The 15,464-nt window shown below is 39.9% G+C and overlaps 1 protein-coding gene across 2 annotated transcripts; it reads right to left on the reverse strand.

Annotated features, from left to right (window-relative positions):
* Positions 1-290: 290 nt before the first annotated feature.
* Positions 291-15,164, reverse strand: traf5 (Tnf receptor-associated factor 5). Of its 2 annotated transcripts, XM_046857372.1 has the most exons (12): positions 14,752-15,164; positions 14,343-14,651; positions 7,795-8,052; positions 7,644-7,701; positions 6,705-6,806; positions 6,387-6,551; positions 6,224-6,301; positions 6,068-6,142; positions 5,887-5,979; positions 5,599-5,718; positions 3,794-3,965; positions 291-2,135 (listed from the first exon to the last, which is right to left on the reverse strand). In XM_046857372.1, exons 3-12 carry the CDS (start codon positions 8,016-8,018, stop codon positions 1,570-1,572), a joined length of 1,653 nt encoding a protein of 550 aa, XP_046713328.1. In that variant the 5' UTR covers positions 8,019-8,052; positions 14,343-14,651; positions 14,752-15,164; the 3' UTR covers positions 291-1,569. The 2 variants fall into 2 exon arrangements, with proteins under 2 accessions (XP_046713328.1, XP_046713329.1); XM_046857373.1 differs by lacking the exons at positions 14,343-14,651; positions 14,752-15,164 and having other exon boundaries at positions 7,644-7,724; positions 7,795-7,930.
* Positions 15,165-15,464: the final 300 nt, after the last annotated feature.

Genomic DNA, 15,464 nt, shown 5'->3' on the forward strand with positions numbered 1-15,464 from the left:
CTGCTAGATAGACAGCAGTCTTCTCATCTCTGAACTTAAACAGTGACAGGAAGTACTAGCATAAGAGCACGCCATTAATGTTAATGTTAATATCCACCTGTTTCCTGGGGGCCAGGATATATATATATATATATATATATATATATATATATATATATATATATATATATATATATAATCAGTGGTGGGCGGTCAGGGCCAGCAAAGCCTTCTCTGCTGGCCTAAACACTATCAGAAGCACTGACCTACATTTACAACCTAAATTCTAATATTTGTTCCATTAAATTGTAATCATTTATCACAACAGTTTATTCTGTTCATTTCGTAGCGTTTCTCTCGGCTGCACTGCTTCCAGTACGTGTATGTGGATGTTAGATTTTTTGTCCAATCAGATTTCAGATTTCAGCCTCTATATGCTGCCATGTCAATGCTGGCCTTTTTACTTGGTCTCTATAATCAATGGGTCTGTTTCTTTAACCAAACAAATTTTATATTTGCGCCAAAATAGCGTCAGCATTTTTCCGTCCTCTGATTGGTTGGTCAGAGGGAAACTGTTACATCAAAGTTCGACTGGCAAAACACGTGTGTAGCTCTGCACACGTTAATACATCCGAGTTAGACTTTTTTAAGCCTATGGAGGAAAATAAATAGATTTGGTCTTAGACATACTTGAAAATCAATTTTGCAGAAAATCTAGACATGGTGAGTCATGGTGGTCTGGCTTCATTCTTTAACTTTGTAGAAGAAATAGTAGTCTTTCTTACTTTTTATTTTCTTGCCTCCCTACGATTGTAGCCTTTAGATGTAAAACACTAATTAGCACTCAGATCATGCTTCTACTACTAGCCTAATGCTAATTATAATACTATTAATATAATACAATCAGCATAATCAATCCCACTTCATATTAGGAGTCTTTAATGGCACCTAAAGTATGTTTAAAAAAAAACTAAACACTTGATACCACTGAAGGGTGATACTGGTACAACTGGCACAGGTTTCATGCTATGGGTGGGTTTAAGGGGTTTGGGTTAGTGTAATTTTAGATGTAATTAATGCAAATGCAGATCCCACTGTGTTCTGGTGAAATATTTTACTACGGTTTGATTATGGTGGTGTGTTATTAATGACAGCTTTCCCAAAATTATATCCTACTCCTAAAATAAGAAATATCCCAACATCCCAGTTTACAGTATCGCAACATATCGTATCGCAACTCCTGTATCGTTAACGCATCATATCGCCAGATTCTTGCCGATACACAGCACTAGCTATGAGCAGACGTGACACGATCGTGGCATGCTAACTGGTAATGCAGATTTTCTTTTTTGTGCAGCGCTCACACTATCACCACTCTTCTGATAGGCTTTTACAGTAAACACTGTGGGTCGCACTGGTTCCAAACAATCGAGTTCAAACTCCTAGTTCCAAAATTTCCCATTTCCCCTTTGCCACCCTGTATTAATTGTGCGGGTGCAAATAATTTTGGAGCTGAATATACACATATTCATATCCTAAAATAAAATAAAATCGTATAAAGCTTTACTAGATCCCCTTTCCCAGAGGGCGCTAGAGATCGTCCAGTCCCGCTGTGTCCACCTTGACTTTGATGAACAGCGTATCGTCTCGGACATAGACTGCATTCTGAGAACCTTCCAGATCATTGTGAGAGATGAAGCGGGAGAATCCTAATGCGGCATTGCTGTCAGCCGTGGGTCTGCAGAAACTCTCCGTGTTGGTGTCGGGGGTGAAGCTGCAGCTGACGTGGTTGCGTGAGCCGCTCTGGTCCAGCAAGGTCAGCGTGACGCTCTGGTGGAAAGGCCACGGCAGCAGCGAGTCGAAGTCGCCTCGCATCACCATGATATACAGAGAGAGGTGCGTCCCCCGGGCAGATCCGTCCCCGTCCGGATACACGCGAGCACTCAGCTTGTAGCCGCTGCGCCCGGTGTAGAAATGAGGCGAGGTGAGCGACGCGCCGGAGTCTTTCTTGCGTTGGAAGTCATGAACCTTCCAGATGAGCTTTCCATCATAAGACGTGGACTCGAGCTGGCGGAAACGTTGCTCGTTGCATTGTAGCTGCTCGACGTGGATGTCCAGGAGTCGAGTGTGACGTTGACACGTCTGACCTAAAGCTCCTGCACCATCACACACACACAAAGCAGAGTTTTAAGGCTTTGTACCATGTCTGTAAAACAAATCCCAACAGTTCCAATGGAACGTTGCCATGGAAAAAGGCAAACATATCTGTTTCTTACATTTTTAAATATGAAAATCTTACTTTACATCCATAACCCCAATTCCAAAAAGTTGGGACACTGTGTAACTCATACCGTATCTCACAGAAGTAAATCACATTTCAGCAACCATTGTATAATATCTTCTCAAGAGACAATACTATAGAAATAAAATGAATATATTTTAGCGTAGTTAATGTGCAGCCTGGATAGTACTTGTATAATAAGATTATGGACCATTAAAGAAGTAGATGCCAATCCCGCAAACATCCAGAACCATCTAGAAACGTACCAGTGCAATTTGGATTCCACTTTATGTGAAGTTTGGATATTGGAAATTATTTAAAGGCTTTGGCATGGGAGAAGCTGGTGTTGGATCTATGATGATCTCAAATGTTGAACTATTTTATGAGTTGTTCAGTAGCTCCTGGTTCCATAATGTCAATTGACTGCATAAGACTGTAGAAATATCATTACTGATGCTCATGTTAGTTCTCACTCTCCAGTGTTCTGTATTGTATAAAGACTAAAATCACACTCTTGATGTCACCCAAATGAGGATGGGTTCCCTTTTGAGTCTGGTTCCTCTCAAGGTTTCTTCCTCATAACATCTAAGGGAGTTTTTTGCTAACTACAGTTGACACGGCTGCTCATCAGGAATAAATACACACCGTTCACCTTCACTGCTAAATTCTGTAAAGCTGCTTTGAGACAATGTCTATTATGAAAAGCGCTATAGAAATAAACTTGACTTGTATAGCAGTACATATTTACTGTTCTCTAAAAATAACTCAACATACAGCCATTATTGTCTAAATAACTGACAACAAAAGTAAGTACACCCTCAGTGAACATGTCAAAACTGTGTCCAAAGTGTGAAGATTATGTGTGAGCACCACCGTTCTCCAGCACTCTAGACCTTTTACCATTTGAGAACATTTGGTGCACCATGAAAAAAAAACACAACAAAGGACACCCAGAACTGTTGAGCAGCTAGAATCCTGTATTAGACACATATGGGGCAACATTTCTTTAAAAATAAAAAACTTCAGCAACTGGTCTCCTCAATTTTCAGATGTACACAGACAGAAGACGTGATGCTACACAGTGATAAACATGGCCCAGTCCCAACTTTTTTTGGGACGTGTTGCAGCCATCAAATTCAAAATGACCTTATTTTTCTTTAAAATGTAATATATTCTCAGTTTAAATTTCTAAAATTTGCACATTATTGGATTATGTTTTTATTTACATTTTAGACATTGTCCCAACTTTTTGGGAATTGGGGTTGTATAATATACAGGATATATACAGGTTTTATTTTGCCGCTCTTCAGTTCACAATTCCTTTTACACTAAAATGCCTTATGAACCCAGTGCTGGATGCCTTGGTGATACAGCAGGTGGGGTTCCTGCCTCACAGCTCCAGCAACATTGATTCAGTCCTGAGCTCAACTTACTGTCTGTGATTTCCCGTAAAAAACTCACCTGTACTAAATCAAAACGCAGACTAAAAACACGTATAATCTTCAGATTGATTATGTTCAGCGTGTTCCTTACCCAGGTGATCTCTGAGGCTCTGCATCATTGCCACCTGCTGCCTGAGAGAGTCGAGTGAAGCTCGGAGAGCATTCAGCTCTTCTTTAGCCAGCTCAGCATCCAGAACACAGCGGAGCTCCTGGAGCTCCTGTTTGACGCTGGAGACACACTCCCTCTGCTCCACCATTGACCTCTACAACACAAAGCCTGCAGGATCAGATCAGCTGCAGCTAATACACATCTGGTCGCATAGGACGTGCAACACTGGGGTGTGCAGATTTACTGAATACACCAATACTGACTTTATAAGGCAGGATATGCTGATAAAATGAGTTTTTTTATAGAAACAATTTCTTTAATTTATAGAAACAAAGGCATTTCAGGGAAATTCTCCGTTTTTAAAAACCCAAACACATCTGAAAATAAATGCAAATTGTCAGCAAAACATTGTTTTTATTAAGACCCTGGACCATTTTCTGTTTTCTTGCCATATAAATAATCCAAAATTTCCCATTTCCCTGCACCACACTGTAGTTTTGACTCCAATTTAAATTGGTGATTGAGATACAAACTCAGATATTGTTTAGCCAAAATTCACTGATATGCTTTTATATAGACAAAAATATTGACACCAGACAAAATTATACCCGCAATTGTACCGTCTTTGGACGCAGCAGCATGATATTTTCCCTTCACTTGAACTAGGAGACCCAAACATGTTCCAGCATGACAATACTCCTGTGCAGCTCCATGAAGATATGCTTTACATGGGTTGGAGTAGAAGGTGTTCTATAAAAGAGTTCTGACCTCAGAACTGATTGGATGAATGTGAACATTGACTGCACCCCAGGCCTTCTCACCTCACCTCACCTCACCTCACCTCACCTCCATCAGTACCTGACTTCACTAAGACCCTTGCACCTTAATGAATCTCCACAAAATCTATTGGAACATCTTCCCAGAAGAGTGAGAACTTATCATAAGCGCAAATGTGGAATTGGATGTTCGAAAAAAGATTCACATACAGTAAAACCCCTTTGGACGAGCATAACTCGTTCGTGAAAATTGCTCGTAGGTCCATTTGCTCGTCATTCGAACAAATTTTCCCCAAAAGAATTCATGTAAAAGCGATTTAATCCGTTCCGAGATCTCATTCGATCGATTATTTCTGCACTTAAAAAGTACTTGTAACTTATTTTAACAAACAAATAAACCGCAAATCACCGTACGGTAAACATAATTTAACACTTACCCATGCGGTAGTGGTTGATTGTGGTGGATGGTGAGAGAGGAAGGAAATTAGCTCATTTATACTGTCACCTGCAATCTGGCTTTTCTTTATCCAGATCAAAAGCAACTTCATATCTTTAATAGTCTGGGATCTTTTCTTGTTTCCAAGAATCGTCATACCTTTGGACAAATTTGCTTCTTTGACCTTCTGTTTATTCTTCACTATGGTGCTTATGGTAGAGCTAGACACCCCATAGTGCTGACATACAGTAGGTCCCGATTACGCACACCACGTTCGTACCAATATTACCTTTTTGGTTTCCATGGTAATTCTATTTACTTTCTTTTTCCCAGCACCATCACTGATTTTCTTGGGAGACATTTTTTAAGATATCTAGTGAAATAAAAACGGGGAACCGGTAGTGTGGGTTTGCTCATGCCTTCGAAATTTGCTTGCAGAATATGCTGGTATCTTCGTTTGCTCGTAACATTAGTTGCTCGTACAATAGGGTTTTACTGTACCAGTCTTATGGACTAGATTCCCAAGAATATATAGAACTCATAGAAAATAATGAACTAGTGTAGAGTCTCTGTACCTGGATGGCAGAAAATGCACTGTCACACTTGGTCACCTCTCTGTTTAGATTAGCTACAAGCACGTTCCTCTCCTTCAGCTCCCTCTCCTGGAGGGCCAAGTTCTGCTGCAGCTGATCTACCTAAGACACACACACACACACAAAACCAAGGTTATTTATGCAAACAACAGCTCCGAATCACAGAGCTGCTCAAAACCACCGGTCTGCTTAAAGCTTGTTCGAATGTTCTTTCTTGACTTGAAGGACGAATACGGATGTTTTATTGTATTTGCACTGTTTAGGTCGTACCTGTTTAGCGATCTTGCTGTTGCTCTCCAGTACAAGCAGTACATGGTGACTGAATTCAGTATATTCATGGATTTTCACTTTGCTTCTTTTATCCTAAAGGTGAGAGGAAATAAAATACAACCTGAACTAATGCTGAAGAGGCATGGAGTAGTGAAGAAAAAGATCATGTTAGTGCACTTACTCGGACTGTGCATCCATACTGCTTATAAATGCAGTCTGTCTCCAGCTCTGGACACTCATCCACATGTTCTTTTATCTAGGACACAATAAACGAATATAAACAGGCTAAATATAGTGGAATAATCGGGTTTTATTAATAGTCATAAACAAAACGAACCTTGTGTCTTTTAACCTCCTGAGAGCAGTTATAAGGACACTGAACTTCAGCTTCTGGGCACAACATCTTTTCATGGTCCTGAAATGATCCAATGAACAGGGTTAGTAGGATTATGTGGCGCTAAACGTCAATGCTGGAGGTAAAACATGTAAAGGGGACCGACCGGGAGCTGGGTGATGGGGTAGGGCTTTGTGCAGTAGCGACAGAATTCTGTACGAAACTGACAGAGGCGTCGCTGGTGGTCTGGTAAACTCTTGCGTAACAGGATGTCGGTGCATCCCGGGTTGGAGCACTGCAGGGCCTCGTACTGACAAAGCGTTAGGTGTTTCTGAGGGAGAAACATGCAGAGAGATAGAAAGCTCTACGGGTGTGTTATTACTCAGAGAGCTAGAGTGGAAAAATTTAGGTACTTTTTACTGCCTTTCACTCGGCGCACACTTCAGCGTGTACAGATCGGTTCGAGTTTCGATGTGTACCTTACCTGCAAATTACACAGAGGCATCTTTTGTGTGCAAACTGGAGTGTTGCTACAGTAAACTTCAAGATTTAGTAGTTCTCTTTTACAGCAGTTGTCTTGAAAAACCTGAAATGTTTTAAATACGTAAGTTATAAGAAATACTTATAACTATGCTACATTCCATATATTCTGTATTAGCATCATCATTTTCAGACAAATCTTCTCACAAATGATTTTGTTGCTGTTTAAAAAAAAATACAATTATTTCCCCTAATGCATGTTTCTTGGGTTTGGATGCAACAAACTAAAGTAAAACAAATGCAAGAGTTGGACAGTGAATGAGTGGAAGATTTTGTGGAGTCCAAATGGGCATTTTGTCTCAAACAGAAGAACTTGTGTAAGACGATTAACAAGAGAGAAGATCTGATCAAACCCCACAGTCAAACATGGAGGTGAAAGCTTAATGGTTTGGGGTTGTTTTGGAGACTTATTCCGGAAAGTGAAATGAATCCTGAACCAACACGGCGGTTCCGTCTGGACTGGACTTCACCGTACGACAAGACGATGAGCCGAAGCTCCAGAGTTCTGTAAGTGTTATTTAGAGAGCAGACAGTCGTCTGGAGTTATTTCTATCATTGAACCACCTGCCCAGACACCGCACCTAAATCCTACTGAACTGCTCTGGGATGAACTGCATCACAAGAATGGAAGGACATGGCCAAGTAAAAACTGAATGTTTGGAGAAAAAAAGTGTCTGGAAAAATTTTTTTGGGTTTATTTAAAAGGGGGATTTGTTTTATAAAAAATAAAGTGGAACATCCAGACAATAATAAATAAAAATAAAAATAAATGATTTAAATACATAATTTTCCTTTCAGTTATTAGACATATTACACTGTATAGTTTTGAACTGAAATAACCGAATAAACGTTAAATAAAATACGACCGCGTATTAAAGCGTACCTCCTCGGACTTGATCGGCATGCCGTCTAAGGGACATGTGGACAAGTCGTTGCTCTCACTGAGGGAAAAAACGGGTGCAAACTTCACAAAATAAATCTATACGTATTGTCAGAGAGCTGTTTCTATATCAATCTGTTTTCTTTGTACTTACATGAAAATTCTGAGGCACTTGGCACAGAAGATGTGGCCGCAGCCCGTCTGGTGGGGGTTCAGAATGGCGCCTCCGCAGGCCGGGCACATGTAGCGCTCGTCAAGTGGCGCCACAAAACTCAACGTGTGATTGGCCAGGAAGGAGTCCAACTCCCACGACCTCACCGGATCGATGCTCTGTTTGCAGAGCTGAAGGCTCGAGCATTCGTTTTCCTCAGCTGCCATGTCAAGCCAGGAAACTTACACAACAATCATGAGACTGAAAAGCAAGAAAGGAAAATAAAATATATACAATTTTAAGATAAAATATAAATATTAAGTATAGATGCTGTACAATCAATGGATTTCCAATCTTATTGACATAAACTGTATGAAATGTGTAGCAGCAGTGAAACAGATGGCAGAAAGTCTTTTAGTATTGTTGTTGTTGCACTGAAATTATTGAACATACAGAAGGGTCAATTTATTTTCCTTCATCAAGCAAACATCTAAGGAGACTAAAACGACTAAAACACTGGACTGGCAAAGCTGAGGGTCACTTTAATATCAGCACATGGATACTTTAGATACTGTGAGTCTGCCATGATTGTCTGCAACACTGGAGCCCCGCAGGGATCGGTTCTAGCCCCGTTTCTCTTCACCATCTACACTGCAGACTTCATGTTCAGCTCAGCAACCTGTCACCTACAGAAGTTCTCTGATGATTCTGCCATCGTCAGTCTGATCACGGATAATGATGACAGGGAGTACAGAGGACTTATACAGAACTTTGTGGACTGGTGCCAACGAAGCTGCCTCGAGATAATTGTGGGGAAAACCAAAGAACTGGTGGTGGATTTCCGTAGGAACAAACAAACTTTATCACCAGTGAACATTCAGGGTAAGGACATTGTGAGAGTGGACTCTTACAAATACCTGGGTGTTGAACAACAAACTGGACTGGACAGACAACACTGAGGGAATTTACAAGAAAGGGCAGAGCAGACTCTTTCTGCTGAGGAGACTAAGGTCTTTTGGAGTACAGGGAGAGCTACTAAAAGACCTTTTTTGACTCTGTGGTGGCCTCAGCCATATTCTATGGTGTGGTCTGCTGGGGCAGCAGCATCTCTACTGCAGACAGGAAGAGACTGGGCAAGCTGATCAGGAAGGCCAGCTCAGTCCTGGGGATTCCCCTGGACACTGTACAGGAGGTGGGAGAAGGAGGATGGTAGCAAAACTATCATCATTGCTGGTGAACGCCTCTCACCCCCTGTATGTAACCGCTACATCGTTGAGCAGCTCCTTCAGTGACAGACTGTTACATCCTAAGTGTCTGAGCGTTACAGAAGGTCTTTTCTCCCTGCTGCTATTAGACTTTACAATCAAAGCTGCTCCCAGTAAAACCAGTCACCAAAATACAACACTGTTATTACTTTTTAGCTGTGCAATAACATTACCTGTGTGCAATATTACATGCAACATTTGCAGTACCACCTGTGTGAAATACTACCTGCAATGCATACTTTTTTCTTCCCTTATTTGTATTTATACATTGTACTGTGTATATACTGTATATTATAGTATGTGTATATTCTTTTTATATATTTGCATTTATTTTTATTTCTTTCCTTTGCTGCTGTAACAAAGAAATTTTCCCACTGTGGGACGAATAAAGGTATATCTTATCCCTTAGTGACAATCACACTGCGACACTTTAAATCTGGATTACAGTCAATATCTGTGATGTACATACTCGTCCCTTCCTGCCTTATTTATATATATTATGGCATGCAGTTTAGGAAGTTATCCATTCAATATATTTAGAATAAATTCAATATATTTGGAATTAAGTATTTAGATTTTTCTTTTAATATATTCAGCGTTCATTCAATATATTCAGAGGTTTTTTCAAATATTTAGAGTTTATTTTCAATATATTTAGAATCCATTCAATATATTCGGAATTCAGACAAAATATTCAAATTTTTCTTTTAATATATTCAGAATCCATTCAAAATTTTCAGAGTTTTCGTTCAATTCTCTCATAGATAATTTCCTGAATTTCCTTTAATTATACTTTTTATACTCTATATTTTTTTTATTTGTATTTATTAATTTTTATATTTATTATATTCTATTTCTATTTTACATGTTGGACAGTCATAAAAAGCATTTCACTACATGTCATTCTCTGTATGAATGTGCATTTGACAAAATCTGATTTGTTTGATTTGATTTAAAAATGAATTATGCAAAAAAAAAATCTCCATTCCCTTATTAAAGTTTTTTCTCAGACGCTTTGGATCGTTTCTCAGATCAGAAATGAAATTCTCAAAACTACTTGTTCATCCTCCACATGATTTAGTAATTTTTGCTCCTCATCAGAACATTTCTTGTTGCTTTGATTAAATTGCTTTTATACATTTTGTACATTTTTGTTAAAGGATGGTGTTCGAGTGTCTGCTGTTTTCTACATTATTAGTTGTTTATGTTGATCAAAATATCATACTGGTTTCACCTGAATAGTTTTAACCCCCAAAAACATCTCAGCATCAGTTCATTGAATGCAAAATGGTTAAACCAGTCGTCATCATCCGTCATCTAAAAGTTCTACTAAACTTTATTTTGTAAATGTGTTGAATTGATGAATCGTGCAGATGAATCTTGAATGTCAGTAAGGAAGGCGAGTGAACGACATCAAATCAACCAATGATCAACCCGATCTCTAAAACAGGTCAAAGGTGAATCTCGTGAACCTTCAATTGGAGACTGAATACAGTCAGAACAAAACACAAAATTATTCATTCTGAAAATGGATGAACAATTAAGAAAGTTGTAAATCCTGTCCGGTCTCATGCAATCAATATAAATCAAATATCCAATCGAATAAATAAATTTGTGCTGCTGAAATTCACAGATACCAAACAGAAGAAATTCAAATTTGTGCATTTTCAGTCTCTGTGATCCAAACCATCATTTATATCAAAGAAATCCTGAAACTGTGCATCATACTGACGACACGACTAAACATTGTGATGATTTTGTTCGTGAACAATGACAAAGAGACTTTTCATTCTAATGCTAATGAGATGTTCACTGACATCTTTTACTTTAAAATACTTACTTTTGAGAGATGAACTAAGGATTTTGAGAAAAGTACAGACTTTTGCTAGAAATCCAATGTATTGTGGTGTTTGTACAAATTGTTTTGAGAAATGCACTTTTGCAAATATTAAGGAAGATTTGAGAAATGCTCCAAAGCAGCTGAGAAAAACTGTAAAACCTGGAAGGAACATACAGTAGAGAACCATCATCTTCCAGGAAGAAGTCTGGGTCTGCTCCAGACATAATTTCCAGACTTTAACCCCTATTGAGAATCTTTGGGACGTGCTGGAGAAGACTTTACACAGTGGCCTGACTCCTTCATCATCAATACAAGATCTTTGGCAAGAAATGAATGCAACTCAGGATGGAAATAAATGTGACTATTGCACCAGCCTCGAAATAATGCGATACCAGTGTGCATCATCATGCACCAAAATTGTCTTCATGTAATGTCTTCGTTTCTATACCACCAAACACTGCTTCCCCTATAACACACACACACACACACACACACTTACATAAAAATCTCTAAAGAGTATTTTTGGGTGTTTTTCATTTGAACTGTCACCACAGGCATGCTTTACATCATTTCCTGAATCTGAAACTAGATTCACCATGATAAATCCCACCCACAGCACTGTTCCTAGCTTGTTCTGCAATAGATCTACAATCGGTGGTCCTACAGGATTACAGCCAACTTTTTACTCACTCTTTACATTTTTTTACACAAATATCTGTAATTTCCACTGGTGTATTATTTCCTGACTCTCACACACCACAGACTAGTTTAGGAAGCTCACAATGAGCAGGCAGAAGGTAGTAAGAAGTCTGGGGGTAACGTGGATGAGACAGAGGGAGTCAGTGATGGAAACATGACTGAAAACAGAGATATTCCTGATCATCTTTTCTCTGCTTGTTTTCTATATAATGGATGTTCATTTTGGATAAATTCACTAGGTAACAAAATTAGAAATTTTATTTGTATGAATATATTAATTGTCGCTGTCAATATAACCGCGTTAATAACGCGTTGGCGCAAATTCATTTGAACGCCACCAATTTGATTAGCGCGCGATTTATTCGAAATATAAAATAAATATAAAAGAGGCGACATTAAAACCTTCAATGCAACACACGTTTATTCACGACATCCTTTCTTTGCTCTGATAAAGAAATAAACACGCTTTTTTTAATCGGTAAATGTTTTATTGATGCGCCAAGTCTCAAAATCAGCACCAAAATACGCCATGATGCACAAATCCGGCAATGAACCCCCTCCGGGGTCGACAAACGCAAACTTCAATTAAATTACTCGTCTTTTTTTTTTGCTTATACAGACAAGAGCAAAACTTCGTTCGAATCTGTGAAGGGTCTTCTTTAATTTGTACACACATAATAATAACAAAACGCTGTGCTGTTGTAAAGTAAAAAGGAACAGACAGGGGGCGCTCTCTGCCGTCTCTGTCGTCTCTCTTCACCAACACATAAATAAAACAACCTGAATCTCAGTAAACATTTGCCTCACAGACATAATAAATATATAAATAGAAAACTCGATATGTCTATTTTTAAATAAACCATCTCACATCGAATATTCACGACAAAATATTGCGATTAATCAATCATGCGATTAATCACGATTAAATGTTTTAATCGATTAACAGCCCTAATATTAATACGACGTGAGGTTCAGTTACAGCGTGACACTAAAACAGGTAGTAATAATCACTACTTTTTACTGAAGTACACGTCAAAGCTCAAACTTCTTTACTTTAACTTGAGTAAAAAAGTGCAGTCAGAACTTCACCTTTTACCAGAGTCTTTTAACACATGAGTATCTGCACTTCTGAACACAATTTAAAGCTTCACCTCTGGAGAAAGAAGTCACGTGACCTGAATTTGGACCACTCAGAGCACATCGCTCAACACCGTCAGCATATGCGGTGCATGTAGACCTCAAAGGTTTTACTCCAGAAAAAACAGTATGATGCAATTGTGTTGGTTGAATGTCGCCTTATTAAAAACCTAGAAAGAACTTAGAGAACCATCATGTTCCAGGAAGAAATGTGGTCTCCACAGAGTCCAGACTTTATCCCCTATCGAGTTTCTTTGGAACGTGTTCCAGGAACAAGAAAAGTTCGTTACTTTTCTTCGAAAGTAGGATAATATTTAACATTATTAACATAATAAAGCCTTTTTATGTATAGATTTGTAATTATTTGTCCACAGTGAAACGATTTCCCAGCACAAATTCTTTCAAAACTGAAAGTGGAGATGGTTCCACATGAACAGCCTAAAAATCCATGAAGTTACTGAGCAACCAAAGAACATGAATTAATAGCAACAGTCTACTATAATGTTTCAAGACCACATGTTGCATGAACAGTTCTGCATCCAAACACCTGAAGAAACTGGAGTGAATGGACATTCGGTGTTGAGGATGTGGATGAGGATGGGTTTCCTTTTGGAGTCTGGTTCCTCTCAAGATTTCTTCTTTATTGCCCTATTCAGCACTGGCTTCCTCGTTAGGGATAAACTTATAGACACTGAACCTTGAAGCTGAATATTAGAGGTCAAACATGAAAGCAAACATTTAATGATTTCTGAAGTCAGAAAATGAGTATGAATGAAAAAAAGGTACTCGTGATTTACTTTCACCATGTGTTGGGTGTTGAAGGTCTGGTATTGCCAATGCACCGCTCTTGGGGCCCCTGAGCAGGGCTCTTAACCCTCAGTGCTCCAGTGCGGTATCATGGCTGAAAGACTTTCACTGTGCTGTAAAGTAAATATAACTAATATAAAGCACTTTTTTACAACACTGACTGTGTTTTCTGTTATAAAGAAGGTTTATTCTTGTTCATTGATTTTGACCAGTGGCTTCTTGTAAGATCATTAAAAGCTTTATATTTTTGGGGTTTGGCCCGTTTTTTTTTTTTTTGCCAATAAGTCCATTAGAACCAGGTTCTGTTTGACAGTAGGGTTTTTACGGAACTGTATATTATGGATCATATTGTTATAAAATGGACAAAGCAGTGAAAATAATTTTCCTGGATTAGGGCAGTTGAGAAAACAGAGTCGGAAGTCTTTTTTTTGTAAAAAGGAAAGAAAAAAAGAGAGAGAGAGAAAGAGGAAAGAGGGAAAGTGTCTGGTCGAGCTGCTGCAGAATGTGCGCACTGCACGGGGAATCCCCGAGGCGCAAAAGGCGGCCGCGGATTCACAAACATCCGACGCACATTTTGTCGCATTCGTGCGTTTTCCGCGTTCACCATCACGACTGCGGAACATCTGACGGACATCTGGAGAACATCGTGGCACCATTCTGCCGTTTTCACGCGCTTTCCGCAACCGAACCATCCGCTTTCGCTTTTACTCCGGCGCCCGCTCGAGAGCTTCGGAAGCAAGAGCGCGACTCTGTGTGTGCGCGCGTGCGTGCGTGTGTGTGTGTGTGTGTGTGTGTGTCCGTACCTGGAGATCGGGGTCGGTAGGTCTTCTGTCTCAGGCTCTCCAATGTATCACTAACACGAGCCAACCGGGGAGCTCCGAGACGAACACTGTCGTCTGCACGCGCACGCGCGCGTGCGCAACCTACACGCTGCGGCAACACACACACACGCACAAACACTCGCACACCCACGCGTACGCGCACCGTGACGTCACACTTTCGGAGCTTGGCGTCCTGACAGCGGAAAGCGCGCTTGAACAGGAAGAAGTCAGAAGTTTCGCATCACCACCACCACCACCACCCCCCTGGCGGTTCCACTTCTTCTCTAGTCTCTAGTAAACAAAAAAGAAGAAAAGGTGGGAAAGAGAAAGAAAAGAAAAAATCCCCGTGCGTGGTGCTGCTCGTGCTCTAAGTAGTGTTTATAAAGCGCACCTGGCGGTAAGGGCGTGGTCTGGTGAGACACCACCATCTCCACAGACACGCTGAACCCCTCAGGCTGATTCTCCACCTGCCCTTTAGTAACCCCGAACACTTTGAGTTGAGCTGAATGTGTGAATAAAGAAGAACCTTCCATATAGAGCGCTTCCTTTTTCATCATGCAAGTCAGGAGAACATCTCTCTTCAGTTCTCAAACACTGCTTCACTGATCAGTGCGTTTGTGGTCCATCTTCACCCACTCATCCCTCCAATTCTCTTCCACTGCACTACAAGTCTTCTCACTTCTGCTTCCTAGATGGTGGAACTTTCCCTTTCTCAACAGCTGACTCTTCACATGACATCTCAAGACCTGCAGCAGAACTTGAACTTGTATTCCTTCAACTAGTGATCCTGTCCCTTCCACATTAACATCCTGAAGATCCATGAGAAGGTACTAAAATTAATTACAATGGCTTAGATGGTGTGTTAGTGTGTGAACAGTGAATAGTTGAAAACCTCCACAACGATGGAACAATGAATTGGGTGTCACCCAGATGTTCCTGTCAAGGTTCCTCTGGGAGGTTTTTTCTCAGGCCACTGGCTCGTTTGTTAGTGATAGACCTATGATGCTTAATCTTTTTTATTTCATTTGTATTGCGCTTTTAACAATAAACATTCTCTCGAAGCAGCTTTACACAGATAACGCGGTGATAAAGAACGAATGAAGA

This window comes from Silurus meridionalis, chromosome 9, assembly GCF_014805685.1.
Source record: "Silurus meridionalis isolate SWU-2019-XX chromosome 9, ASM1480568v1, whole genome shotgun sequence".
NCBI classification, from domain to species: Eukaryota; Metazoa; Chordata; class Actinopteri; order Siluriformes; family Siluridae; genus Silurus; species Silurus meridionalis.